This window comes from Columba livia, chromosome 10 (assembly GCF_036013475.1).
Source record: "Columba livia isolate bColLiv1 breed racing homer chromosome 10, bColLiv1.pat.W.v2, whole genome shotgun sequence".
In the NCBI taxonomy this organism is placed as follows: domain Eukaryota; kingdom Metazoa; phylum Chordata; class Aves; order Columbiformes; family Columbidae; genus Columba; species Columba livia.
Genome location: NC_088611.1, coordinates 6,924,877 through 6,952,743, shown reverse-complemented (window position 1 = coordinate 6,952,743; position 27,867 = coordinate 6,924,877). Strand labels below are relative to the sequence as shown.

Below are 27,867 nucleotides of genomic sequence, written 5' to 3'. Positions count from 1 at the left end.
GATGTTCAGCCAACCATGGACTTAACTGGGGAACAGAGGCTTTATTTCAAAGATGCATGAAGAATTAACAATTACAAGGAAGTAAATTTCCCAACAACTGTACAGATGCAGGGTGGAGATTGGAGGGAGGAAGAAACACAAAGGGAAATGCCTTTGCTTCCTCCTCCCAAGGGGAAGGATTTCACCAGATTAAATGCTTGTCCTGGGCCAGCACATGGTCAGAAACAGTCATGTATAAACCAGCTGAATCAGCAGCTAGAATCCAGGTGACCTCTGCAGCCTGGACCTGAAATTAATTATTTTGGAACCAGCACACACCATTAAACGTAATCTATTTCCTCTATTGAAAACTGTAGTTAATATTTATCACTGACACATTGTTCATGTATTTCACGGTCCCTTCTCAAAACTTGCAGCTGATCTGACAAAAGCACCCAGAGCTCCTCTGTGCTGTATATTCATTAAGAAACCATTAAGCACTCTTCTGAATTGACAGTGCAGTTCTCCAGACGCACTGTAAACACAACACTGTTTAACTGCGGTGCCAGTCCTGAATATTTCACAGCCCTTCCAGCCGCTAACATAACCTGCAATCCATAGTCTGGAAAACATTTGCTAAAACAACATTGCCAGGACCCTGCTGAACTGTAATAAACCTCGAGGTGAGATGTCAAATTGTTTGAACTGAACCTGAAAAATTCAAGGACAAAAGAAAACAACCTCCAGAAATAACCCTACTAGATTTTTTTTTTTAAAGAAAGAATAGAAAAAGTATTTACCATCTTCAGAGTTCATTTTTCATTTTAACTTGCTCATTTTGCAGGTCTGTTTGTGAAGAGAGGAAAGATAATAGTTCTGCTCTCAGAAACTGAGAACTGGGACTTCAGACAGGGACACGCAAAACATTTTCTGAGCTACCTGCCTGCTTGAGTTGAGATTTGCCTGAAACTTTATAATAACTTACAAAACCTACTAACATTTCTGTTCAGTGTCCCCTTCTGCTGTTCTGCTGCCTTGCGCTTGGCTTTATTTGAAAGTTAAGCGTGCCTTCAGGTCAAGAAAAATATTAATCCCACAGAGCAATCATTAAAAAGGAAAGCTTGTTCCTCACAAAGGAGACTTTGCTGGCGTGAGCTGTCTCAGAGGAAAACTGCTCTTTAACCTGGCCCTGGAGAGGATTGCTTTACAGGTCATTTGGACGAAAAACTACATCTGCAAGACAAACAAACAAACCCCATGATTTACAGAAATACAAGTTTCCCAGAAATGTAAATGAATGAATGAAGTCCTGCCTTGGCCACCACTGACCAGCACCGACCCTTGGCAGACACGGAGCTGGGCGGCTCTGCCGCTCCCTGGCACATGTCTGTACTCAACTAGTCTTTCCTAAGCATTAATGAAGTCAATGGTCGTTCAGAAAAGTGCTGAAACAAAACACCAGAGTTTTAACTGATAAGAGGAAGAAAGTTGTCTAGAAACCACACTAGGCCTAATGGAACAGACACTTACTAGAGGAACAATAGCTACACAGAGGCTGGACATGAGGCAAATGTCCTTGGTTTTCAAGATGGGCAAGTGGGATGTTCCACTAGGTTAAAGAAAGAGCTACGTGGCTTTTGCTGTGTGGTAGCACAGAACGACAAAATGCACACTCAAGAAACCAGGTCAGAACCGGACAATTGTAACCCAAGGGGCACCAGGCTGTGAAGACCACCAGGGGCCACCGGAGACCCCAGATGAAGACCCCTGAACACCAAAAAAGGACTCCTGACCAAGGGTGGGGTTATGTAAATAACCTACATTTAAGGCATGAACTAAGGTAGTAACTAATGAATATGCAATTGGTATGTGTAATAAATACGAGTCACGCCAGTGCTTGATTAGAGGAGTGATCCTCCCTGCATCCAGCATGCTGAATCAAGGGCCTGCTTTTTGACACTTTCATAACAGTGTTAAGGAGTTTTTGATGACTTTTCAGTATCATGACAAGCTCTGCCTTTCAAACCAGGAGAAAAAAAATCCCATGTCCACACTACAGCCTTTGGAACACTCACAGCATCTGCAGACCTGCTGTGCTAACACAGCCCGGGCTTGGCCGTACAGAGTACTTTTCATTTAAATTTCAGTAAGTGTGTTGGTTAACACTTCTGCACAGACACCCAATATCTTGTTTGTTGTGGTAAAACAGGGAATAAACTGGAAAATGGGTTCTCATTTTTCTTTTTTAAATTACAAAGGTACAGTAAAACCAACCTTAAAAAATACAGCATCTAAGCCAAATTTCTTGTGAACATATAAACTATATAAAGTTTTCCTGTGCTCTACACAACACGTTAAATACCTTACCAGCCAAATACACTGCCAACTTTATGTTTATGAAATTACTACATCGGCAAATGTTTGATTTTCTTAAAGAAAATCAATCTGGAAAATGTTTTTACTGAGGTCATGCAATCACACTTCTAGATGCCGATTAAAGCAGATGCTCAGTGCCACTAAATAACTATCACCTCTGCCAATTTTCTAGAAATGATATTTTCTCAGTCAAATGGTTAAATCGCACCAACTTGCCAATTAAAATTATAAGACCCAGTTCTGACTTTTCAGCCTGCATTATTATTTACTAATAATGTGATGATCCTTCCCCAACACACCTCATCCATAGAGAAACTTTCTTCAAATCTTAATTTAGACCTAGACAATAGGCAAACTGTGACAGCAAATCTGCGATTTAGTCTTATTTTTCATGGATGCCTCAGAAAAAAATCTAAAATCTCATGCTTCCCCAGCACTCATCTCAACACACACACATAAAAATATATTCAAAATATATGCAGCTCTCTGGCTCATGCTGCTCTTCCAGAAGTCAGATACTTGAGATATCGAAAGTTGACAGGGCAATTACTCACCTTCTGATACATCTAATAGCATTTTAAGGAAATAACTCACTAACCCTTTCTCCAGGAAGCTGAAGGCAGTAAAACAGCAATTCAGAATTCAAAACCAAGACGCAACCATAATTCCAAAGCGGCTCATACTGTGCAAGACACTCAGCAGCACAGCAAACCACCTCTGTGGTCCTGGGTTTTCTTACTCAATAAGGTCATTAACTATATCCGAATAAACAAAGATCAAGCAAAGCATTAAACGTATTGCAACTCCCACCTATTAAAACGAAAGCTGCTTTACAGAATTATAACCTAGTTTCAATACTAGTAGGAGAGGAGGAGGAACAGAAAGAAAACAATATTCTGAAATGGAAATGGAGGTCAACACCCTGTTCTCATGTTTCACACATCAGAAGGAAAACTTCTACATTTCCAGCACAAACTTATTTTCAAGTCACAAGACAGAAGACAAAAACGTTCTTTGACAGCTCTAAGTCAGGGCTCTGCAGTCCCTGTTTTACGAGGTCTAGAAAGAAAAAAAACCCTCTAAGACTGGGAAGCCTTTTCATCTATAGCCCTAAGTGAAATGCCCAGGTCCCAATCTGCAAAAAGAATACACAAGTGAAGAGTCTCAGTGTAGTTGACCATGGATTTTAATACGAGTTTATCCCATTAATACCATTTTTTCTGTAATAATAAATCTGATAAAGGAGCAATAATACGCTTACTTCTCAATACTGCTGTGTTCTCTAGAGATGGCAGAATGTTTGCTACTTAGAAGGAAGGTTTGAAAAACAACAGCTTTAATTTGCAAAACAAGCCAAAGAAAGAATTAATCACTTTAGCAGAGTGCCTGGAGATTTTAAAACAAAAGGCAGCACCTATAACTCAAAGATCCTAATGGTAGCGATACCTTCAAATAAACGAGGGAACAACTGAAATACCAGTTTCAGAACAGGCCTTTTTTAGTATTTTAGAAACACAGCTACCATAAAGTTCTGCACAGAAAGGCGTGTCAGAGAGAAAACAAAATACTATGTGCATAGGAAGGAATGTGAACTGTCTCCGAGCTTTCAACGATTAACTCAGGGTTTTAGCAAAGTGAAGAATGGAAGTTAATACAAACACCCTGTAACGCACTAACAAACTTTTCTGCTTTTACACTGGTAACTGTTAATTTAGCTTGAGAAAACATTTAAAGCAGTGCAATGATGAACCAAAAATCACTCCATGTCTGCCTATTTAGCAGTACACAGATAGTGACGGGAGGGAGGTCTGTAATTTTGAGGAGGATTAGTATGTTAAAATGTATTGATGTTTGATGTCAGATTGAGTGACTCTGCTTCACAAAATGTAGACGTGTAAATGTCTTGAAAGGGAGTTTCCACTGCTTCTGTGGTTTGGTTACCAAAAAGGTATTGGTGACTCATTTTCTATAAATCAGAAGGTAAATAAGAAGTTGTTGCAAAGTAGAAGGCCTAACAAGTGCATTAGCACACAAATATCAACTGGCCAATTAAAGTACGATTGCTTGAATTATCTGTTTGGTATTTTGGTTTCCTCCACGACTATCTGCAATCCCTAATAAAGGCAATGAAAAGAATTGCAAGAACATTGTATCTATTTTTAAATTATTTCAATCAATAACGAAGTACAATTATTTTAGTACTTACACTGCACAAGTACATTACCTTCCTTCTAACAGCTAATAATGGCAAATTATGGAAGGTTTTCACCTATGGCATCTCTACCGTTTCTCACGTCTGTGTGGAGACGAGAAAATACGCTTCATCCTCATCAAATAAGCAACTGAGAATGCTGAACCTGGCTTTGTAGAGTTTTGGCTGAGAAACTTTTACTTTTCCTGGACAAACGGATTTCTGTATGCCTCATTAAAACATAGATTCTCATCATACCGCTGCTCCATGGAACAGCCTTGCACAGGAAAGCCGTGACAAAGACAAGACAAAGGTTTTCTAACATAATGGCTCACAACAGCCTGAATGCAAACCAGAATATTACTGGTACATAAATACAGGCCTTTTGATCTTTAGAGAAATGCTCTTACTTACAGGCTCTTCAGCATCACACAACTTTAAAAAATCTTCCTTTCAAGTGTTAACTTTCCATAAAGGAGACCAAAATAATAAGCGTATAAGCTGTTTTTTTTGCCATTGCAAAGATAAAATATCAACTCTGAAATGTCACCTACTACATATCACATTCTACCTTTAGTAGCTTTTCTAGTAACTGCTACACAGACTGCACATTTGGTACAACAATGCATGGTGCCTTCACAGTCCACTTGTTCTGCGAGAGCAGAACTGTCTTCCCTGTATATCTCTCTGAGGGAAAAAAAGCCACCAATGCTGTAAATTACTGCTTACTCTTCACACTTATTATTTACAAACACACAGTATTAACCGTGCAAGACTGACAGGCTAATATGGCAGACTAGTGCAATTCCCAAGAAATAATAGTTTCATGACTTCTAGTATGGGAAAGTTTTAACCACTAAGCAAGTTGTGAGGTTTACATCATTTCTACTAAGAAAGAATTTCACAGATACAAAAATCCCTGCCAAAATATTTGGCTTTATTACTGTACTTAAAGCTTCCCCTCTAGTAATTAACTGTCTTGTCTTACCTCCTAGTATCTTCTCCAAATAGCGTGTGTAGATTTCTGACACAGACAGGTTGCTCACTTTTTAAATGGATACGGCAGACTAGACTTAACCGTTCACTCTTGCCACAATCCATTTCCATGATTAGTGACTATGACATATGAATCCCAGGAAACTCAGACCCAGTTCCCCAATCCACCAAAAAAGTTTCCCAAATAAGCTAGAACAAGATATTTAACTTCCTTGCACCTAAAGAGCAACTGATAATATCTTTTCTATCACACAAAAACATCAGGCATACTGAAAACCAAAAAGTGGCTAAATGCAACAGCAATACAGAGCACAAAGGCATTTAGAAATTAACAGATGCAACCATGACTCCACATAGCAAGAAAAAACCCTATAAAACAAATTAATAAAGCCAGAAAATTCTACTCAGTATACTGGCAATTATTTCTGTAAGCAACATCCCATGGTCTACAAAAAGAATGTGAAAAAAAGTTTCATTTTTACACAACTGACTGAAAATACACAGCTGACATTACCTGTATCTTCTAAAAAATACTGCACAGCCATCAGCACCTTCCCCTGAGGTTGTAGGTCAAGCTGTGGAAAGAAAGTGAACAGTGAAGTATGTGGTTGACTGAAACTCTCAGGAATTTAAACAGCTCTTTCTAGGGAATCGAAGAATAATATTCAGTAACTATTGGACTACAACCTTCTTCCATATCTCTCTGCTGCAGCTGAACCAGTGGCTTTTACTCTATTGCTTTTACTAGTGTGCTGCATCGCTTTGACATCTACCCAGAAGTTCAGTGCAGTCAAAGTTCCCATTGCTTTTGCATGTCCCTTTCCTGTTTCTGCAAACAAGTTTTTTGGCTTCTTTTTTACTAAGCTCAGTTTGCACTGGAACCCAGTTTTATTAGAAAATATCCATACAATTCTTTATATGCTTACTGAGAGCACATACCACAGAGATATCAAATACTCATCCTGCTTTGCCTTTCTCTCTGGTTGAATTGTGATGATCAGATCCAATTTAAATGTCTGCTATTTGCTATAAAAACTGCTAGGCTTTATAAATAGGCACTGAATGCAATGTATGCCATTATTTCAAACACTAATGCCATGGATTTAATTGTCAATTTCTTGAACTTTGATTGCACTTTATCTGCTTCAAAAATGCTGCTAAAATAATTGTCTTACAAGCCCTGCCACACATGCCTAAGGGATCAAACACTTTAAAAGGAATAAGGCATCTGTCCAGGTTGAAAGAAACACAACCAGGTCAGCAAGTCTAAGGAATTAATCTTCTTCCTTACCCAGAATTCTGCTTTGCCGTTGCCTTTCTTGCACCGCTCTGCCAGGACCGACACACCTACAGTCACTTCAGATAATGGCTCTTCTGCTGCTTTCATGAGAACAATCTGAATCACTCGTCCTTCGTAAATGTGGGCGTCGAAAGTTGATTTCCATTCTGGATACATGGTAGGTTTCCTCTGAACTAGAGTTTTTCCTCTCTCTGAAAGCCACAAAAAAAGGACAGAAACTGTAAAAAGGAAATAATGTAGGTCTAGTGTCTAAACTCAACAAAATAAATCAAAAGATAGAATCCTTGTACCGAAACATAAAGCAGACTTAGTATTTCTTGTACTGCAATCCGGACAAAGTTTAAATATTCGGTTCAGACATTGATGATGTGGAAGGCAGAGCTCACCCTGACAAACAAGTCACACGGGGCAGTGAAGGTGTTAACCTGCAGCCAGGGAGACCAGGAGGGACAAATCCCACTCTGGAATTCAGAAACTGGTTTAGTCAGTTGCAATTTGTCAGGAAACTGTGCATGGCTGCTTTCCGATAGCCATCTCCATGACGTGTCGTCTGATCATAGCGAATACGCACTGCTGTAAGATAAATTAAGATATGTCTGACGCTGACCTAGTTTAAGCTGAACCCAGTGGCTGAGAGATGAAAAGCTCCACATTTCATTAATCTACTTCCAAGTTATCCCAACATTTCACTTCTATTCATAAGTCACCCTCCTTGTCATTGTACTCTTGGCCACGACTGCTGCTTTTTAAAGGATGTTACAAGGCCTATCTCGCACATGCAGACCTTGTGTAGTTAAAGGATAAGGAAAAGACTGAAAGAACCTCAAAAAAAACCCCAAATCTTATTTTTGTGGTAACATTTACCCAGCCTCTCATAAAAGCATCTCTGCAGCTGCCTTCCTTGTAAGTTTTACAGAGCCTGACTATTCTTATCAGATTGATTTGTTCCCAAACACACGGCTTCAGCCTCTCTCCTGCTACCAGTTAAGCTAATTTTTTCCTGTCCTTACCTCAGGCATAGAAAACAGCTGGTGACTGCACGATCTGTAACAAGCTTTAGCATATTTCTAGATCTGAGTCTCTTGGTAGTCCCATCAACACATCCAACATAATGCTGCCTCCTACACAACCACAGCCAGCCCTGCACTGCGACTCTGGCACGCGATGCCACCTCCCCTGTTTTTCTCTGCGATTTGCTGCCAAGCCAGTTATTCCCTATTTGTGCTCAGGTAACACAATTTCGTACATTTTGCACAATTTCCACTATGTATCAAGTTCATCTGCTGCAATAAAAATTGTTTTATAAGTGTCTCAGCTTTGAAATGATCCATTTTCCCCCCGAGTGTGTAATCTGTTCTGATGACATCAAGACAGTAGCCAAGCAGATTAAATAGCTTCCCCAAGAAGCTGCAGTGTGGTCTGTCTCCTAAAATTAGCAATAAAATTTACATTCACTTCAGTGAAGGACGAATCAGACACTTATTTAAAAATCTTTCTGGAAATTCAAGGCAAAGTTTGTGTTCATTCATTAATAACTTGCTCAATGCACTCCACTCCATTGAACTGAGCTATCCAAACAAGAGCAGCAAATAGTGTCCTTGTGCTTCTTTATTAGGGAATGCCTGCCAGCAACGGCATTACAAATTACAGCTTTGCCAAGGAGACCTGAGCCTGCATTCGGAAATGCTCAGGAACAGCCACCTGAGCACCTTCTCCATTTCAATACAAACTTGAATATTCCTCCTCTACTCAGTCAAAAGCTTTTTATCTTGAATGTGGGGAACTCTACAGAAAGAAAACCTCAAGCTTGTAGCAGTGCAAACCTGCTTCCAGAATCGTGTACTTTGTATTCTTAACTATGGAAGAATTTGGAAGTACAGGGTGTTTCAAAAAGATGGACCCACTGCTTCAATGTTGGATAGGTTGCACGGGACCCCAAGACTTGGTGCGACACTCTTGGCCCCCAAGATCCCCAGACATTACACCCTGCGACCTTTTCTTGTGGGGATATGTCAAATACAGTGTTTTTGTGCCACCATTAGTGACTAATCTGGAGGACCTCAAAATATATTGCTGTGAAATTGTGTCCATCTTTTTGAAACACCCTATATTATGGTGAAAATATATGGGGAAAGCTCAAAAAAGACACAATTGAGCAATTACTAGGATGGACAATAAAGGCAAGGGGGAATTAAAAGCAGGCTCTCTTGACAATAAGGCTTTTACACTATCTATTTTTTGGCTTGCTAAAGCCAGACCTGCTCATCCAAAAAGGCATGATTCAGGAGGGACCCTTGGGAATATGAGAAAGTGCACACATTTGCAGAACCTTTCACCATAATTTAGGGTTTGCAAAAGCACCAGCAGTTTACAGAATAGTTGGTAATACTCTTGGTAGGATTGTTAGAAGGGAAGAGAACTATTTCAGTCCGTTCACTCTCCCCATTCCCATGTGCCAATTAATAATATCTGCTTTGATCAGTTACTATATACATTTTTACCCTATGTGAAACTGAAAGAAGTAATCTGAATTACTGCTAACAACCTCCAGCCTGGCTATGATGCTTTTGCAATTAAAACCATACTGATATTAGATTTGTCATGGATCACACTGCCTGCCTGCAAATGAACATTTAAGCATCAGCAAAGAACAGCCTTGAAGAAGAATGCTCTTCTTACCCCTCTTGTATTCAGGTTTCTTTGTTTCTCTACTAACACTACTTACTGGCTTCAAAACATTTTACATTTGCAAACTGGCTTAATGCCTAATCATTAGGCAAATGATTTTCTTCTTCCTATTTAAAAAGTTTTTCCTTGATCATGTTTCAGCATGCAAATTCAACAGAAGTTATTCCTGATGTTGTCAAACTGATAAGGGGAACATCAGTTTCTCCTCCTGATTACCCCAATCAGTCACTGCTCCAAGGTTCACTGCACTCTATTCCCCCATTTTTAGTACTTCAAAGACACATGGAAGCGGAGAAATGTTGGGCCAATTCTATTTTTCAAAAGGAGACAGCTAAAAAAAATAATAGATTTATTTAGACCACATCCACCTCTCCCCACATTCAGGCACTGCACTGTTTTCAACAACATTTCTTCAGAGGTCCTCCCAACACACTAGGAAAACACTTCTCTGGAGCTTAACACGTTTGCTTGATAACAATATTTTCTGTAAGATGTTTTGCACCTTGTGTTTGAAGTCTAAAGGCAACTTTTACCTCAGCAATACGGGGAAAGCCCAAGTGTGTTGTGAGGAAGAAGGAAACTCACCCTTTCCTGCATTCTTTGATGTTTTGTGAAGGCCTAGAGCCACAGTGTAGGATTAGACGGCTGGAGTCTAACTCAGTACAGCAATTCTCTCTCATCTAGTTTGGCTGCAGTGATGTATTCTAGCTACATGTCACAAAATAGAAACCTTTGGATGAGCACTCTGGCTGCAGGACAAGAAAGCACTAATAAAGAAGTCTTGTTTTAAGGTGGAGGTAGAGACAAAAGCCATTGTTATTTCTCCCATTCTAAAAGAAAAACTCACATTGAACTGCTTGGCATGACAGGAAGAGCAGGACTCGCTACCATTCACAGACTAAGAGGGACTGCAGTATTTCTCAAAAACTTACTCAGAAAAGCATCATAATTTATAACTTCACCTGTAGTCAATGCTTCCTTCATCTTGATAGCACAGAAAGGCTGCGGTTGTTCTCCTTGATTCTGCGCAGGCCCCAGCTCAAATGAGTTGAAAGATATCCGTAAGAAGGGGGCCATTGTTCACAATGATACACAACCTAAATGGAAAGATGGAAATAAAAATCACAGAATAAAAGACCTGGTTGGAGACTTGTAAGAAAGGGATACACATTTCTCAGCAGCCATCACAGCTGATAGAACTCATCCTCTACAGTTTCCAAGTCTTTAATGTGGCTTTAAGACTGTGAGCCTGAAATAAAACTGGCATGTACTAAAACAAAAAACTTAACATTTACAATCAAAGACTGAATTAAAGACACCCTTTTAAGCATATCCTTTAAAAAAAGTAGCAATTATGCCTTTTACTACTCATTAACACACAAATATACAAGCATTCTTATCAAATAAATAGTTCACAAACTAATAGACAGATTGTTTGGGTTTTTTAAAAACTTTTTTTTTCTTCACACTTGGAATGAAGGGTGAGTTTGGGTAAAAGTGGGAGGAAGAGTGTTGTCTGCTCCACATTCTCCTTTCCCAGTATTTTTCACAGTGCAAGGAGGGAGAACTAGAAGCAAAATTAATCATCTAAAGCTCACGTTATTTTGTTGCATTTTAGTTACATATTTTCTTTTTTGATTGCTACACAGCCTGAAAAATTCCCAGCTAGAATTACAGGCACTTCAGTGGGCAATTGAATGATAAAAGGAACACCTTTGGTTAATTTTATTTTTAAAGATTAACTGAGAAACTACTGAACCTACATACAATTTCTGGACAACGCAGCAAAAACCACTACCAGATGTACAATAAAAGTAACATAACCTTTAGCATGATCAAGTAATTGCACTGCATATGAGCACTTGATCAACATTAACAACCTGAGTAACTTGTCCATAACGCATGAGTTTCTCACTTAGATAAATGCAAAGTTGCAGCAATTTCTGAAACACAGAGATTCCACTGGATAAGTGCACATTTAATTTTTCATCCTTAATATGGAAAATAATATATATTACAGATACCACCAAACTGAAACAAGTATAACATCACATTGATTTCAGGTGGCAGCGTTACTAGTCCTAGGAAGCATCCCGGAGGCAGTGACTCAATCCGTGAGCCTCCACACCTGCATGTACCCCGCAACGGGAAGAGGGAGATGGATAAAAGGCTCCAGCACTACTGTGTCACCTGGTTTAAACTGTCAGGAATAGCAAGAATCCAAACCACCTGTAATTTCTAAGTCAGCAAACTGGTGCTTCACTACAGTCTTCCCTCATTCTTAACTGCTCCTGAACGTAGAGCAGGTTTCAGTTTACAATTCACAGCACCCTCAACAATGGAGTTACCCTGCAGCTTGCATATCAATATTGCTTTGTGAAGAAAAAGGGTAAGAGAAAGGAATACTAGTGGGATCAGAGAATGAGGGATGTAGAGCAGGAGGGATTGGGGATAAAGAGTTAACAAGGTAACAGGAAGAGATAATGAAAAAATTTGAAGCTGGGCTCAGCTGGCCTTTTGACTGTGAACTGTTAGCCAGCTCAGTCAAGCAGCACTAGGAAGAACATTTCAAGCAATCCTGCACATGCTTGCGTTTTTTAATGTAAAGACATTGACCTGAGAAGCAATTAACATTCCTCTTATATCTCTTAAGGCCCAGAACAGTCATTGAGATAGAAGACTGTGAAATTAGAGTCTTTGCAGCAAGAAGGCATGTAGCTCCTCACACCATTGTTTGCACATCACGCAATCTCCCTATGCAGAGACCATTCGCAATAAATGGAAAAATTTTATGACTCCCTAACATTCATTAAACTAGTTTTTATTAACTGCTTTCCTGCTTTCTTTTCTGTAGAGTAAGACAAAGCTAGAAAGCAGGTTTAGGATTATTTGGCACCATTGCTTATCCCACTGAATTGCCGAGAGCCACCACTATAATTCACGTTTACGCAGACGGTCATATAGACTCGCAGTGAAATGACAACCCTTCCCCACGAATGCACTGGTTATTGCAGCTTGGAGCACCATGTCATGAGACTGGAGATTGCAATGACCTCACAAAGAAAGAAAAATAGACAGCTTTTGTTTAAGTTAACAAACACCATCTGATCCCTCATTTTCAAATGCAATGTAAACACAATCCTCATCAAGAGTTTTAATGAGGAACATACTTTAGCTGCTCAAGAGACCTTATGCTCACAATGTTCGGAACTACCCTTAAGTGACTAGCGACATGACTTGCTAACACCATGTCACATAGAGTTATCACTCAATAAGGACGTCAAAGAAACGAGATTTCATCATTGTTCGCCTCTGGGGAAACGGCTTTAAGACCCAGTTAGCCCATAGGTAGAAAGAGCCTGGGCAGGTCAGCATGTTGCTCTCACTGGAAAATTTATTTGACAGAATCACAGGATTGCAGAGTAATTCTGTCTGGAAGGGACAGCCCAGCTAGAAGTCACTATTTCCAGTAAGTCTGGGACTACACTAACAGAAAATTGGAAAGCACTGATGAAGCTAAACCAACAATTGCACTGATTTCACTCAGACCATCGGACTCAAGCCAGTGTTAGTCCTGAAACACAATACAAGGCTATGACGTCTGTTTCTTTAACTCTGAACTAACAGATACAACAGAAACAGGTACAATGAATGTGCATTTTGAATAACCCCACACTTCTGATGGCCAAATCTTTGGAAGGCCACATTTTCTGCTCTTCTTCTTAGTTCTAAATATGGTTATTTTTATTAGTTTCATTGTATGTGGCTTCATTGCAATCGCAAATGCTCACTCAGAAATGCTACACACAAGCAAATCAGTTAGGAGAAAACATCAATATCCCAGAATTTCTGATGATGGTCAAATGCCTGACATCACTGTGAAAACTAGGTGATGACGTTTTGCTTTTCCATTTAACAATAACTTAAAAAAACCCAAAACAAACAAACAATTCAACAGCTTACTTTCCCATAACAAACTACCCATTCCTGCCAAATTTCTCTACCCTTACACTTTATGCTTTTTTCACAAAAGTAGAGATTTTAAGGCGCTTCATGCAAAATCTCACTATACGTGATAGACTATACTGTGATGTGGGGAGGTTAAGAGAGAAAGGAGAGTTTGGATTTGCTCCTCGGACTGGAAAATTCCAATCCTTGTCTATGCTAAGATACTGCATTGAGATAGCTGACAAGTATCAGCTGTATTGCTGTAAACAAAAACATACCCCACTAAAACTGTTTTTGGCAGCGAAATCCAATGAAAGATTCATTTTAATTCAACAGTTTCTCAAAATCCCTGCTGAATACACTCATCCAAAGTTTTGTCACACTTGAAAAGCAAAACATTGAAAGTAATACACACATTTTGCTTGTTGCATTTTAGACAAGAATCCCTCTCAAGTCTCTGTGACTATTTCAGAAGTGACAGAACAAGAGCTGACTCTGGTTTTAAAAGCTGCATCTGTCAAGAACTGAAGCTGCTATAAAACACCACCTATGAAGTGAGGGAGATTTTACAATCTACTCATGCAATCTGTGTTGCTGCTATGAAGTATTAAAGCCAAACTGTTTTCCCTAAAGGGTGTGATTTTATCCAAACCGAATGGTGGAAAAACTGAGAAGTGATCTCCAAAAATACCACAAGTCTAAATTACTGGTTCAATATCTCAAACAGTTTCAAAGTTGTGTGCAATCTGAAAAAAAAAAAAAAAAAAAGGCTAGGAGAAAAATCTTCTAGTAATGTTATTGTAGATAAAGTACATGGTGATGGCCCCACTAATTCAGCATAGACCATTGGACATTGTTCAGCGTATTCATTTTGCCAAGGATCCCTGATCTGCCCTCTTGCAGGCTAAAATCACATTCTACACTGACTGGCACTGAATCTGCAAAATCCACAGTAATTTCCATGAAGCTTTAAAATTTAGAGTTTTCGGCTATTTAATATAGAAAGAAAATCAACTGCATTACTATCAACTATAAAACACATGGAGCAAGAGGGGAAAAAGCTGAAACATCTTCACATCATCAATACCAACACCTGCTGGATGAACAGATATTCAGTTTTCACATGGCTGTATTTGTAATATGGAGTTTTAAAGAAATCTTCAAATGACAATTTTCACAAGATTCGCTAGCACAAAATTCACATTAGATCACAAATCTTCTCCATGGAGACATGAGGGAAAAAGAGCAAATTCTGTGGCTTCTGTCCACCCAACAGCACACAGCAGCTACCAGGGACTGGTCAGAGTTCCTTTGTTGCTGTAATTCTGTCTTGTTATAAACAGCAAGGGCAAGCCACTTCTAACACAACCCAGAAACAAAGATGCGGTTGTGACTTTTGCACAAAGCGGGAAGTAACATCAAAGCAGTGGATCATCTGGAGGAAACGCTGACACTGGCCAACAGCAGAGCATTGAAGAAATGAAAAAACTAAGGGGCACAAACAGAGCACAAACAGTTCCATCACTGATACGGGACTATATATCTAAGAGAAATACTAATGAGAAAATTCTCCTGCTGATTTGAACCTCTGATTTCCCTGCAGTAGTCTGTAAAACATTTTGCGAACAGACATAAAGCTGCACACGTGGGTCATGGCTTTTCCGTGCTGTCTCACAGAATGCTCTGGATGGCACACAGTCCCTGCCCTCTGGCTTCTGGCTGAGGCTGCTCCCGAGGCCACGCAAATGCTTTGTTGGAGGACACCAAACAAACGCCAACACTGGCAGCCAGCACCACGCACAGCTGACCCGTGGGTGCTCTTCCCTGAAAAGATGAGGCAGTAACTTTTGATTTTTTAAGATGCAAAAATATAGATTATTTCCAACTTGCAGGTAACTTTTTTTTACATAAGGGTTTCCTGTCCTCTATTCTGGTAATGGACAAGGTGTTCAAGAAAGGTAGCAACAAACTACTGCCCAACGTATTGCTCACACAGTACTTTCAGAAGCATGAGAAGGACCTCCTTCCTCTTTGTGTATGGCCTTCAAAGGTGATTATGCTACTTTCATGGTGATCATACAAGAAAGCCTGCAAGCAGAGATGCTGGGAGTGTGATAAGCATCCTTCACCTATGCACACTGCTAATGTGCGCACGGTGTTTTTATTGTTCCTATGTATGCTGCCTCATGCTTACATTACAGAAAAACTCACAGGAAGCAGACAGGTTGGCTGTGGTTCTTGAAGAACTCCCTTTACAGGTATTCTCTCAGCTGATGATCAAAATAATCCCATCTGTAAGAGAGAAGCAGCAACACCTATACTGTAGGACATTTAACGGAACCAGAGTAATGATGATGGTAAGCACTTCCTACATTGCACACCTACAATTATTCTACAGAGAATTTTAGCATGTTCTGTTGTAAGTCCTGGCCTCCGTTTGATGCTCTGTCTCAAAATGAAGTCAGTGAAAAGAAGCTTACTGTATTTGCTGTTATTCTTGTAAAGAAGATATACTGCAGTATTCTTTATCAGTGGGACTTCCCTACACTCTACCAGCTATTGCACTACTGCTACCCAACGAAAGCCTGAAAAACATACTTAGAACCAACACCAAATCACTACACATCATGGTGCTGAATGCTCATGGCTGCCAGAGATGGCAAAAAACATTACCTGCAGGTGCTGCTTTGAAAGCTTAAAATCCACAGAGGGTTTGAAAAGTGTTCTCCAAAAACCAGGGCTAAACTCACATGCATGTGGGTCCCTGTGGAAGAAGGAGAGTTCTCCAGAAGTACAGTACTGCCCTTGTATCAACATCACTCCTGCTTTTATTTAGGTTTAGCCATTAAGGTGCAACTATCTCCTATGAATGGTTTGACTTACTCCAGTTATTAATTTGATTCATCTGTCTATGGAATTCAGGAATGGTAAACAGAAACATGGAGCTTCTCAGCAACTATCTTTTAAAATTATCTTATGGAGAAGATTTTACAAATAAAATAACAATTAAAAAAATTAGAACTGCAGGACTATACACTTATGAAAGCAAAATATACTCATTAGGCAATATTTAACAAAATGAAGTTATTGTTAGGAAGTCAAGCATGAAAAGAGCATCTTTAAAACAGCCCAACAGCCCAATAACCTACAATGTCTGCAGCAATATTTCTGAAACAATGTATCTTCATAAAACGTTCTAGAACTACACAACAGGACTATGAAAAGTGAGAAAAGATGATAAGAAATTTAACACCACAATTCAATTTACTTGCTGTTAAATTGATTGCCAAATGAATTTTTTACTGGTTCATAATTTCAAAGTGACAATTCTATACACTAAATTCTGGTGTAAATTATGTATGTTTTGGGGTTTGCTTTGTCTTCTTTTAAATAGTGCATGTAGAATTGTTCACAGAGCCCTGCAAAAACTTAGCTTGGAAAAATGTAGTTACCATTTCCTTCTTTCTCCTCCCAGTATTTTCTTTCTGATACTTCTGCTTTTGTTGGGTCAGGACAAGACTAGAAACAGAAAGAATTACATAATAAAATCTGTCACTGTGTTGCAACAGTCTGGAGAAAAGCCATCTAGATAAGCCATGTAGCAAGAGATGTTCCTTGGTTCCATCCCACTTGGCCAGAAGCACAGAGAATTCCGAGTTTCTGTGCTTTTTTCTATGCTCAGCAGTCCCAAAACAGCCTCAATTTACAGCTGCTGTATATATTTTCCCAACACTCTCAAGGCCAAAAAAAATTACCAATGCTTTCCCTATCATTCTGATAAGAAACGTTCCAAAATATGAGCAGCAGAAACTTTCTTTCTGAACAGACCAACTCTTTCAAATCTTGGCAATGCAAGCTCCTGAGAAGCTTGCAGGGAATGCAAACAGTAGGCAGGCATGCAGCCCAATATATCTGAACATATGATAACATATGATCAGCTAAGGAACAACAGTTGACTGTTCTTAAAGAGGTTTCAAGTCAAGTCAAGTAAGGCAGCTCTGGGTTTTACACTAAAAGATCAGTAAGTTGATGAAATTTTGGACTCAAATAGACAGCAGGACAGGCTGTTACACAGCATATGCTGCAAAACAGAAATGGCATTTTACACTGAATGTCCTTTTTTAGGGAAAAAGAACACTGGGAGCAACAAAGCTGGCTCTTTTGATATTCTGGAACTACTACTTGGGGAGGAGAGGGGGGAAGTACTGTCAGCTGCTTTTTCTTTAGAAGTGCATAAGAAATAGCCAGTTAAATTCCCTTAAAAACAACAATGACAACAACTCCCAAGTTCTCCTTCCTCTTTGAACGGACTAAACAGCAGAGGAAAGCACTGTAGACACAGTGTTTTTCACCATTGCCAAACTCAAGTTTGAAACAAAAGTGCAAATGAATCCTCTTCATTAACTTCAAACCGAAACACTGGACATTAAAAACACGCAAGAGAATGAACACTGCCTGAAGACCAAAGACTGTGCTCATAATTTCTGACAGTACAAGCTGATACCATTTGGTAAGGAGCAACTGCAGCAACATGGAAGGATTAATACGAGAGCTAGCCAGATCCTTGTGAAACTCTAGGTGAGTGAACAACTCATTAATACCAAATCACATTACAGAATGGGAGCACATCCAAAGGAGGCAAATAATGAATAAGTTTTTTCTCTATGCATGCATGATTTAAGACTAATTAGGAAGCTTTTTTTTTTTTTTTACCTGTTTTTAACATGGGGAGTAAGTGGAGACATTTTTCTCTGCAATTAAATAGCACAATCCCTTGTGTGTCAGAGGAAAAAACCTTTTAGGTGAAAGGGATGCTGTACACCCCTTCCTCCCGACAATAACAGGCTGGAACTAATCATAGAATGTCTTGAGTTGGAAGGGACCAACAAGGATCATCGAGTCCAACTCCTGTCTCTGCACAGAACCCCACAGTTCACACCATCTCTGAGTGCCTTGTCCAGTCTCCTCTTGAACACTGTCAGGCTTGGGGCCGTGACACCTTCCCGGGGAGCCTGTTCCAGTGTCCAGCACCCTCTGGGTGAAGAACCTTTTCCTCATGTCCAACCTGAGCCTCCCCTGGCACATCTTCCTGCCATTCCCTTGGGTTCTGTCATTGGTCATTAAAGAGAAGAGTTTGGGACCGCTCCTCATACGATTTCCTCTCCAAACCCTTCACCAGCTTCGTAGCCCTAACTAAGCCATACACCAGTTCTGGCTCTGTGGCACTGAACAGAGCCGTGGGTGCCTTCTGCGAATCTGAGCTCTGAATAGCTCCGGGCTCCCACTTCCTCAACAATGTTCAAGGAATTTGCCAGTATTTAGTCAGCATGACTAAATTGCAAAACTGTGCATCAAGTTTACCATATGACTCTGAGTTCTCCAAAGGAAGCACACCATCCTGCAAGAGGGTTCATGGACTCTTTTGTAATAATCAGTCAACTGGTAAAGCTGAGCTACTCATACAGCCTTCAGAAGTGCCAAAGCAAAGGAAAATAGCCAAAGAAAATCCAGCATTTTGTACAGTATCACCATTATCAAGTGGGCAGGAATCCACATCCCGGCATACCCCATTAGCATCCTTTAGTGGAGGAGTTACACAGCAAGCCCATCCTACAATACTGTCCTCACCCTTGCTGAGTATTTTTATCTAGGATTCAGTATAATATTTGAGATTTTCTTTCTGATACATAATTACACACACAAAGCTGCTTATTTTCTGAGCGATTATAAGTTTCCTGGAAATTGAGATATATTTCCCAGAAAGAATAACATTAGATGCCAACAGCATATTTTCAAACCAAACAGAAAACAATATGACAACACTTCAGCTAAACTTTTACAACTCAATATAAATATACATTACCTTTTTTTTTCCAAACACTGGAGGTTTGTTTCTTCCTCCCCCCCACTTTCCACTGAACAGGAAAACCTTTTTCCCCTTAACAGTGAAACAGCCAAACACCATAAAGACAGTATGGCAATTATAGTTTAAGAAAAAAAGGAAATTGGACATTTGTCTTATTTCCAGTATACTGGGTTAATATCTCTATACAAACAATGAAGAAGCAAAAAATAGAAATATAGAAACTGGGTGTTCAACATAAGTACGAAAATGCCTTCTAAAACATTCCAACTAGAGAATAACTTTTGAAACAGCTTTGGAAACATCAGCAGGTTATGCAGTCGAAGTGCCTCTCAGAACACAAGGCTCCAAGCCAGAAATTTATCCTGCCCCCAGCACTATGACCTAATCCTCCAAGTATCTGGAAAGCCAGAATATTCATTAGCCGAGAGAACTGTATCATCATTCATACACACTGGAAATCTGCAGCTCAGATGACCCCGTCAGAAGAAACACAATTCAGTTTGTGGATGCTTGATTTTGATCAAGGCTTTTAAACTAAAAGGCCACAAGATTTGTGAACCAATAATTTTGCTCATTAACTGTGTACTGAGTTGTAAGAATAGATCCAGTCTTCCCTCCTGATTTCACCTGGCATTACTGGGGTGGTTGTATTTGCTTTTTCGAGAAGCCATTATTTCCCAGATGGTCACAAACACACTCAGACCCTTCAAACAGACATTAGACAGCAAGACGGGCCAAATCTGCCTTGGTGAGCATGATGCTTCTCCTCCTCGCTATGTCCGGGTACAGACAGGCTGCTCAGCGTAGGCAGGAAGCATCCTGTTGGGTTTTTTGTTAATTACCTAGAGTGTGAAGGCCAAACACCACAAAATAAATATAAATAACCAATAGAAGTCAACCTAATCAAGACTTTTCCTATGGTTTAATAATTGAAAATACGCAGTGAAACCATACATGGTTACATGCATCACTACCTGTGAAAGCACCTCTTGCTTTCGCAATGAAGAGAGAAAGAAGCATTGCTGAGTGACACAGAGTGATGTATACAATGATGCTAAATGATGAATGGCCACAGGGATCAATAATGAGAAACTGGAAAGAAGGAAACGTAACTGAAATTAATTTGTAATTAAAAGCATTTTCTCCTGCAAATTTCAGGCTAAGACTTCCAAAATCAGAGAAGAAAATGGAACCACAAGTGATTTTTAACTGTCCCCCTAAGAATCACTTTCTAGAGGAAATGAACATTTAAAGCTCTACAGTTGACCCAGCATTCTCAAAAAACATAGAAGAAAAAGACACAACTCATTAACAAGTTAAATTAAAGCATGAAGGGATCTTAAGAGCGATTTGGGTTATTTAAAGGTAGCACAGAGTTTACAGTACACATTGTAATGCAAACTCAGGGTGAGATACACTATTTCATACCATTTTTATTCCTTCTTTTTTAATCCTCCAGCTAAGTTAACACTAAACAATTTTTTTTTTTACTTTTTACTGAATTTTCTGGTTTAAACATATAAACTTAACATTTTGTGATGACACGGATGCTGTCTTTATCTAAACACTTTGATGTGTGTCTGCTAATAGCCATATTAAGTGATTTTTCCACTAAATGAATAAAAACATATTATTTTAGTACCCTTATTAGTGAAGGAAACCTTTAAGCATTTTTATGTCTGGGACACAACACAGTAAACGAGAAAGAAAAAGCTAAACAGAAATCCCTGGAGCTTCAGATGAGCCAGAATCTTGTTTGCAGAGATAACCACAAGAGGACATGCTCAACTATTTTGGGTTTTGAGAGAGTAACAAGTCCTGTGGACTGGGTGCTGTCAATAACACCCTCTGGCCACCTTCCAGAAATGCTGGTCCTACTACCTGAAAGACCCAGGTTTCTGGAGGATGAGAGCAGATCCAATTATTAGATGTGCATTGTCTGTTGTGGCTTTTTCCAGCTTCCACACAATGCTCATCCTACTGAAAACTGGAGAATAATTTAAAAATGAGTTGTTTGGTTTGTACATGCAAAACACTATACACATAGAGAAGCATAAAACATATTCAAGAACATCACTTAACAACATGGCAAGTCAGCATCTGTGCTGTTATTTTATTGGTTCACTGCACTAACGAACTTCCTGATATACAACACACCAACTTCAGTACTTATCTAAAATTAAAAACTTTCGGGAAGAAAAGACATAAGCAACTGACTTGCAATGGTACCCTTAGATTACCTACAAAAGTAAGTGAACACAAACTCTTTCGATAGCAGTTGTGCTCTCATGTCCCAGTGAGCCCACAGAAGCGATGGAGTATTCAATCCTTTTCCTACAGACAAGCTTTCCTGGCTCATTAGGGCCTATCATTTCCTCCATCAGTAAATGGATAAATGAGTTAAAATCTCGTTTTTTTTCCCTCACCTTCCAATTATTTCTGACTTTTTGCTGTACAAGTTGTTTTGCCATAAAAGTGCTTCTTTATATATATTTTATAGAAAACTTTGGACAGAAAATCACAAACTGCTATCACAAATAGCACCTCCTGTATAATACCATGGTTGGGAAGCATACCATTAGGCCATGTTATTTCTATTAGATCATTAAGTTAAAAAGGATGGCATGTGGCTGCTACAGAAAAACCCATGAGGAAAATGAAACAGCTGCAAACCACAATGTTCCTAAAGCAATAGCATAGACCATGTGTACAATGCTCTTCCCAGTCTCCACAGGGCAATCCTGCTTTTAACAGGGACAGGCACATATCGGACTGCAAGAATGCTCCTAGTGGTTCCAAATGCAAATGTTCCCACTTGCAATTAGAGAAGATCCCTTTCTCAACTCTCAGCACGGAAAGACAGCAGCGGAGTGGGAAATTCTCTTTCCACATGGTGTCTGTCATTTGTTTGAGTAGATCTACCCTTAACGGTCTGCCCAGTTCTGCCTCCAAATCTTTCCTCTGTGTATCAGCGCTACCCACACTGCCTTGATTCTTTCCCTCCTTGAATGCCAAGCAGCTCTTTTATACTATTTACTATGCAGCTTGCTTAATCACAGCTTACTTGATTGCCCCTGCATTTTGTATATCTGAAATACCTATCACTTCCCTGCAGTGGCTGTATCCCGTCTCACACGTGGAGACGGCTGAGCCCAGCGAGCAGTGGGTGCTGGCAAGGAGCTCATCTGGACTTTACAACAAGCCACATCTTCAGCCCCAAAGACTCCTTTCCACATTAGGGTCTGCAGCGTGCAGCTGGCCGCAGGATGCTGGCTTCTCCCCACAGGACTGGATGTTTACTTCCACTACAGCACTTTAAGTACATAAATCCTCTACTAATAGTGTGTGTTCCATGTTAGCAATTACTGCAAACCCACAGACATGGGATGTGACCAGGACTGAGAGGCAATTCACACAACTGAAAGGAGGTTAAGTAGATGCCCGTAACCCACTTCTTACAAAGTTATTCCACATCATGGGTAATTTGAGAGTCCCCTGTACTGAGTAAACAAAAGTTAAATCAACATTTGCCCAATGAATTTCAACTCTGTGGGAAAGAGCTGCAGACAGCTGCATTTCCAGCCTTTAATATAAAACCCCATTCTGCCCCTGGGGGACCATGAAAAAAAATAAATTGCTCAGACCTGAAACACAGCTATATTGAAAAATCTGTTTGCTTGTACTGTGAAGAGCCTTCATTAAATATAGTTTTGTAAATATAATTTTTATGCTCCTGTAATGTATCTCCTTCTCCAAAATCTCATTTTCCAATTAGAGCATTAGGGTTTTCTTAACTGTTCTACAACTAAGTCCATCTCTAAAAGCACAGCTCTGAAACTTATTTCTGACAGAAAAATGTCAGAATTATAAAAACCAGCACCTAAAATTCATCTCAGGAAATGTGAAGGGAGAAAAGAACCTCACATGATTCTCTTGTAGCTGTTGGTACCCTCTGCTCATCTAAGATGTGTACTGAGACACACTGGTTATTGGTGAGATGTGCACAAATATCATATGCGCAAAGATCAGACATCCCGAGGAAGAAGAATCATCTTCATCATTATCTCCCCACAGTAACATTTTGTACCTCTGAAGGTCTAGGGTTTTTCCAGTTGTAAAAAGTTATGAGAAACATATTAACATTAAGCAATCATGATATTCAACATATATTCATGGACTATATTAAAAATTTGATGTAATCTTGACTACCAAACACATACTAACAATTTTATAGCTGTTTTACAGAACTATTTGCCTTGTTTTGTTAATATTATACCATGGATTACAGCAGGGTATAAAAAAATCACGTGTAGTGACAACTTACACATCTCAAGCAAATGATACAGACTGTTCAAGCTGATTTAATTTCCTTTTCCAGAGGAACACTGAGAAAAGAAAATGGAGAATGAATGCCATGTTGCTGACTTCAGACATTACCCACAGAAACTATGCAGAAACATCTAGAACAAAGCCTGCATCTGCCCTACCATTCTTTATAGGACAGAAGGATACTTAGAAAATAAAGCAAGTTCTTCTTCAGGAAGAAACTAGAGGGAAAAAAAAAGGCGAACAGATTCTTTCCTGTCATAGCAAATCTTAACACATTTTTCTAGCAACAGCATTCATTTACAGTGGAGGATGGACAGACATCCAACTAGCATGAGCAAATTAAGAGAAACTGAAAATAATTCCTTTAACAAAAATGGTGCTTATCATCTTTTATCAACCCACATTAATGCATTGTATTAATCAAACAGCAAACTGGATTTGCATACTGACCTTTCTCAAAATGTTTAACATTAATTGAAAGTTTGAGTGCAGTACAGATGAACATTGGTAGACTTGTATACATTGGGGCATTAGGAGTTGCAAGAGTTTAAATCCTTAGTTATTCCAGATTTTGTTAAAGTTTCCCAAGGTTGTCACCTCTGAAAGACTCATACAACAAGTAACAAATACTCCAAGTATTTAGTACTGTTCTGGGGCAATGATGCATAGTTCAGGTACTGCCCAAGAAAAAGACTCTTCACCAACCTTGACAGCAGATTTGAGCAGTTCTAAAGTTTTACTTGGAGTCTTGGAACAAAATATTAAAGTAGAAGCATTTTACACATTAATCTCGTACTGTTGCAGAATAAAAAAGCAGTTTAGGAGACTTGAACAGTACTAGTGTAGAGTTGTTTCCACAGTCACTGTTTGTAACTTCCAACACCACCTTGAACTTTAGGATGAGCAAGTACAATAAAATTCTGGCTACTGAAGAAAAAACACCATTTAGTTTGTGCTTTTTTCTTGACAGGAAATATTTTTGGGCTCTTGGTTAATTCAAATAAACCTTCAGTATACTACACAATGGAAACATTAATTTCTGGACTCCAAACAGAAAATGGTAAGATTCTCCAAGCAATTTGCAGCAGCTAGTTTAAAAGATACAGTTAAAGTTCTTCTAGCATCATCTGGTGATGTAACACAAAGAAATGGTTATTCCAGAGGCCCATGCAGACCCAGAGCTCAGTGGAACACAGTATTAGATTTATGATCTTTGCGTGGGATAGTCAAAAGGACAAGGTTCAGGCTTGTGATCTGCTTACGGCTGACCTCCACACCTCCACTTCTGTTTCCTAGCACCATCCACCTACCAGAAAATGAAGGTGACCAAATGGACGAAGGCTTGTCTAGCAGCAGCAAGATGTCATTGTATCTAAGGATTATACTCTGAAGTCTTAAAAGTCTTACTTAAAAATTTTATTATTTTTCCCAAACACAATCAACAGGAAAAGTCAGTATTATACAGGGTGATTCCAAAAGATGGACCAAATTTGTTATTGTACTGCTTTGAAACTGCGTCCATCATTGTGAAACACCATGTACTTTAAGCAAGGTGTCAGGACAAACAGTTACAGGTTCCTAACAGCAATTCCACCTGCTTTTGAGGCAATGTGTTACTGAATTTTTCATCCTGACTCTTACAGGAAGGCTAATCTACAGTCTTTCCATAATTTTGGGAAGATGTATTACACATACAGGTTAATTAATTTTCTTCCATGATTCAACAGGGGAGAACAGTATTAGGATTCCTCCTTGATCTGAGTCATTCTTGTGGAAACTCCAAACTTCCTCACTTACTCATAAACCAGGGAGCAAGAGTGCTGAGTAAGTATATAGCTCAGAATTGCAGAGACAGGTAATCTGCCATTACAAATACTTATTAAAAATTCCAAAGTCCTCTTTCAAAGCCCTTTTTCAGATCTGAAACAAAATCAGCAAGCTTAATTTCCAAGAGGCACTTCAAGCAATTTATAGACTGCCTACACAACTTTGAGATATGTATTTATAAAATTATAAGCAAGAATAATAGACACTTCTTTTTTCCCCCCAAATATGTTCCTTGCAAGGGTCCTGCAAAAAATTTGTTCCAAATAGCCTGAAAACCAAAGATGATTTTACTATTATGGTAAAAGTAAACAAATCTTCCAACCAACTCAAGAGCTATTTAAGCTATTTGGAGCTCACGATGTCAATTCCATACTGTGAGGATTATTTAAAACTCTACAGCAGCAAGCAAAACATAGCAAGAATTAATATAATATTATTTTTAAGATGGTACTATACAAAGTGTACATACTGTGTCCACTTTAATTTCTTTCATAGATTTGCAATGTGAATCCTTGAAAAGCACTTTGTAACAATTTTGCTGGAAACTACTGTTGCTCCAAATGTTTCCTAAGGAAGATCATGATCAATGTCCAGTGGAGCCTGGAGCGATGGTAAGAGCTGTACAGGGGCTGGGTGGGTGAGTGTTGGAACCATCGAAAAGGACAATCTGTGAAAGAGCTGAAGAGCAGATGAATGTAACTGCGTGTTAGTTTTGGATGCCAAGACTACATGCCAGGCTTGATGTAGCTGTTAATAGCACCTTAACTGACAAGTTCTCAGTTATGTATCTTACACAGTGTTCAGTAAAACCTATTTATCCTACAAAACTGCTACTCTGCAAAGCTCCAAGCTCTTCCCCTAACAGTATCTTCACAATAAATAAGTAAGAGTAGCTAAATATAAAGACTGATGGAGTGCGGAAATACCCAGAGAAGTGAAAAAAAAAAAAAAAAAAAAAATATATAAAGATAACTTTATTTTATGATATTATCTTCCTGATGTATTAACCAGTGTCAGCAAAGTCCGTTTTAGGAAGAGTTCCTTGTGTTCTCTACTCAACTACCTGGCTACAAGGCATCTGAAGACAGTTGTAATTCAGAACAGGTGGGTGGCAAGACCAGGCTTAAAACATGATCATTCTTTTATCTGTTATCTTACACACAAGGGAGGGATTATTTTGATACAAGTTTCACAACACCTCATCCAAATCCTTTACCTTGAGGAACACTACAGCTAAAGGTCTTTGGTTTTCATCCTGGCACAAATGCCCAGCTTGCCTTTGTTTCTGCAGGCATCTCCCAAATAGGAAACAAGGAAAAGCAGCATTCTTTCAGGTTCTGACATTCGTTGGACTCACTAAAACAATGACTGAAACCTCATTTTCACATCCAAAAATAAACAAGAACAGGGAGAGATTACATTACACAGCAGCAATCAGTGACTCCTGCTACTACAGGGAGGGGGGCGAGTATCCATAAAAGGAGACAAGGTCCCAAGTTGAACTGTACTGTTTTCCTTTGAGTTTGACCTTGAATGAACCACAACCTTGACAAATGCTTTAGCTTTTCTGGTCCTTAGTTCAATCTAATAAAACAAGATATATGTACTTGCCAAAGTGCTTTAGTTATGAAGGCTTGCAACACAAACTATAATATTGACAACAGAATTTGTTAACATCAACTCTCAGCTCAGCTTTGAACAAAGAGCTAAATTTATGGCTCACATTTAGCAATGAAATTTCTAAATTCTAGATGAAAATTACTTATGTTGAGCCAACCCCACAAAGAAGACTTACATGGAAGAGCCTGTACTTTAAAATCCAAATTGTCAATCACAGCCATATCTACAAAACAACTTATCACAAGTCATCTAACCAGTGGAGGAATCACATCTACAGAGCCGTAGCCACTGGAGGCTCTGTGGCATTAACCAGCTGTCAAAACACAGTTCAGCTCTATGGGAACGCACCAAACATTCCCGGATACTCTGCCTGTAAGTTTACAAACACTCCATAAATAATGTTTAAGCATCTAACAGGAGAGATATGCTCCAACATTACATGCAGGGCCAATAGTGTTTGACTTAAGATCACCTAACAGAGATAAAGGACATACTAATAACCAGAGATCCTTAAGAATTCAAGATTGTTTCGTCATTGGTATCTAGTAGGTGAAATAAACGTTTTGGACCACATGATGTGCAGAGAGAAGTCAGCAACGGTCAGTCCACAGAGCAAAGAGGAGAAATGTAGATATGTAACAAATGACTCAAACATGTTCAAAACCTATTAACTGAAGTGTTAGGACAGCTTAGAAAACTGCATGAGAACTGACTGCATCTGGTGGGGGGAGGGGGAAGCAACATGTG

The 27,867-nt window shown here is 39.2% G+C and overlaps 1 protein-coding gene and 1 long non-coding RNA gene across 10 annotated transcripts in view; one reads left to right on the top strand and one right to left on the bottom strand.

Moving 5' to 3' along the window:
• Positions 1-27,867, bottom strand: part of PRKCD (protein kinase C delta) — a 65,293-nt gene that overhangs the window by 17,900 nt on the left and 19,526 nt on the right. For 5 of the 9 annotated variants that reach the window (XM_065075148.1, XM_065075153.1, XM_065075146.1 and 2 more), the window contains exons 2-4: positions 10,493-10,627; positions 6,834-7,033; positions 6,057-6,117 (exon numbers count right to left, since the gene is read on the bottom strand). In XM_065075148.1, the coding sequence (XP_064931220.1) occupies positions 6,057-6,117; positions 6,834-7,033; positions 10,493-10,607 (376 nt within the window). In that variant the 5' untranslated portion in view covers positions 10,608-10,627. Of the gene's footprint in view, positions 1-6,056; positions 6,118-6,833; positions 7,034-10,492; positions 10,628-15,689; positions 15,771-23,668; positions 23,730-27,867 lie in introns of all 9 variants that reach the window. The other 4 variants (XM_065075147.1, XM_065075152.1, XM_065075149.1 and 1 more) reach the window with 2 other exon arrangements.
• LOC135580453 (uncharacterized) lies at positions 17,784-26,129 on the top strand. Its single transcript, XR_010475063.1, has 3 exons — positions 17,784-18,056; positions 25,401-25,497; positions 25,996-26,129. It is a non-coding gene; the product is annotated as an uncharacterized LOC135580453 (long non-coding RNA).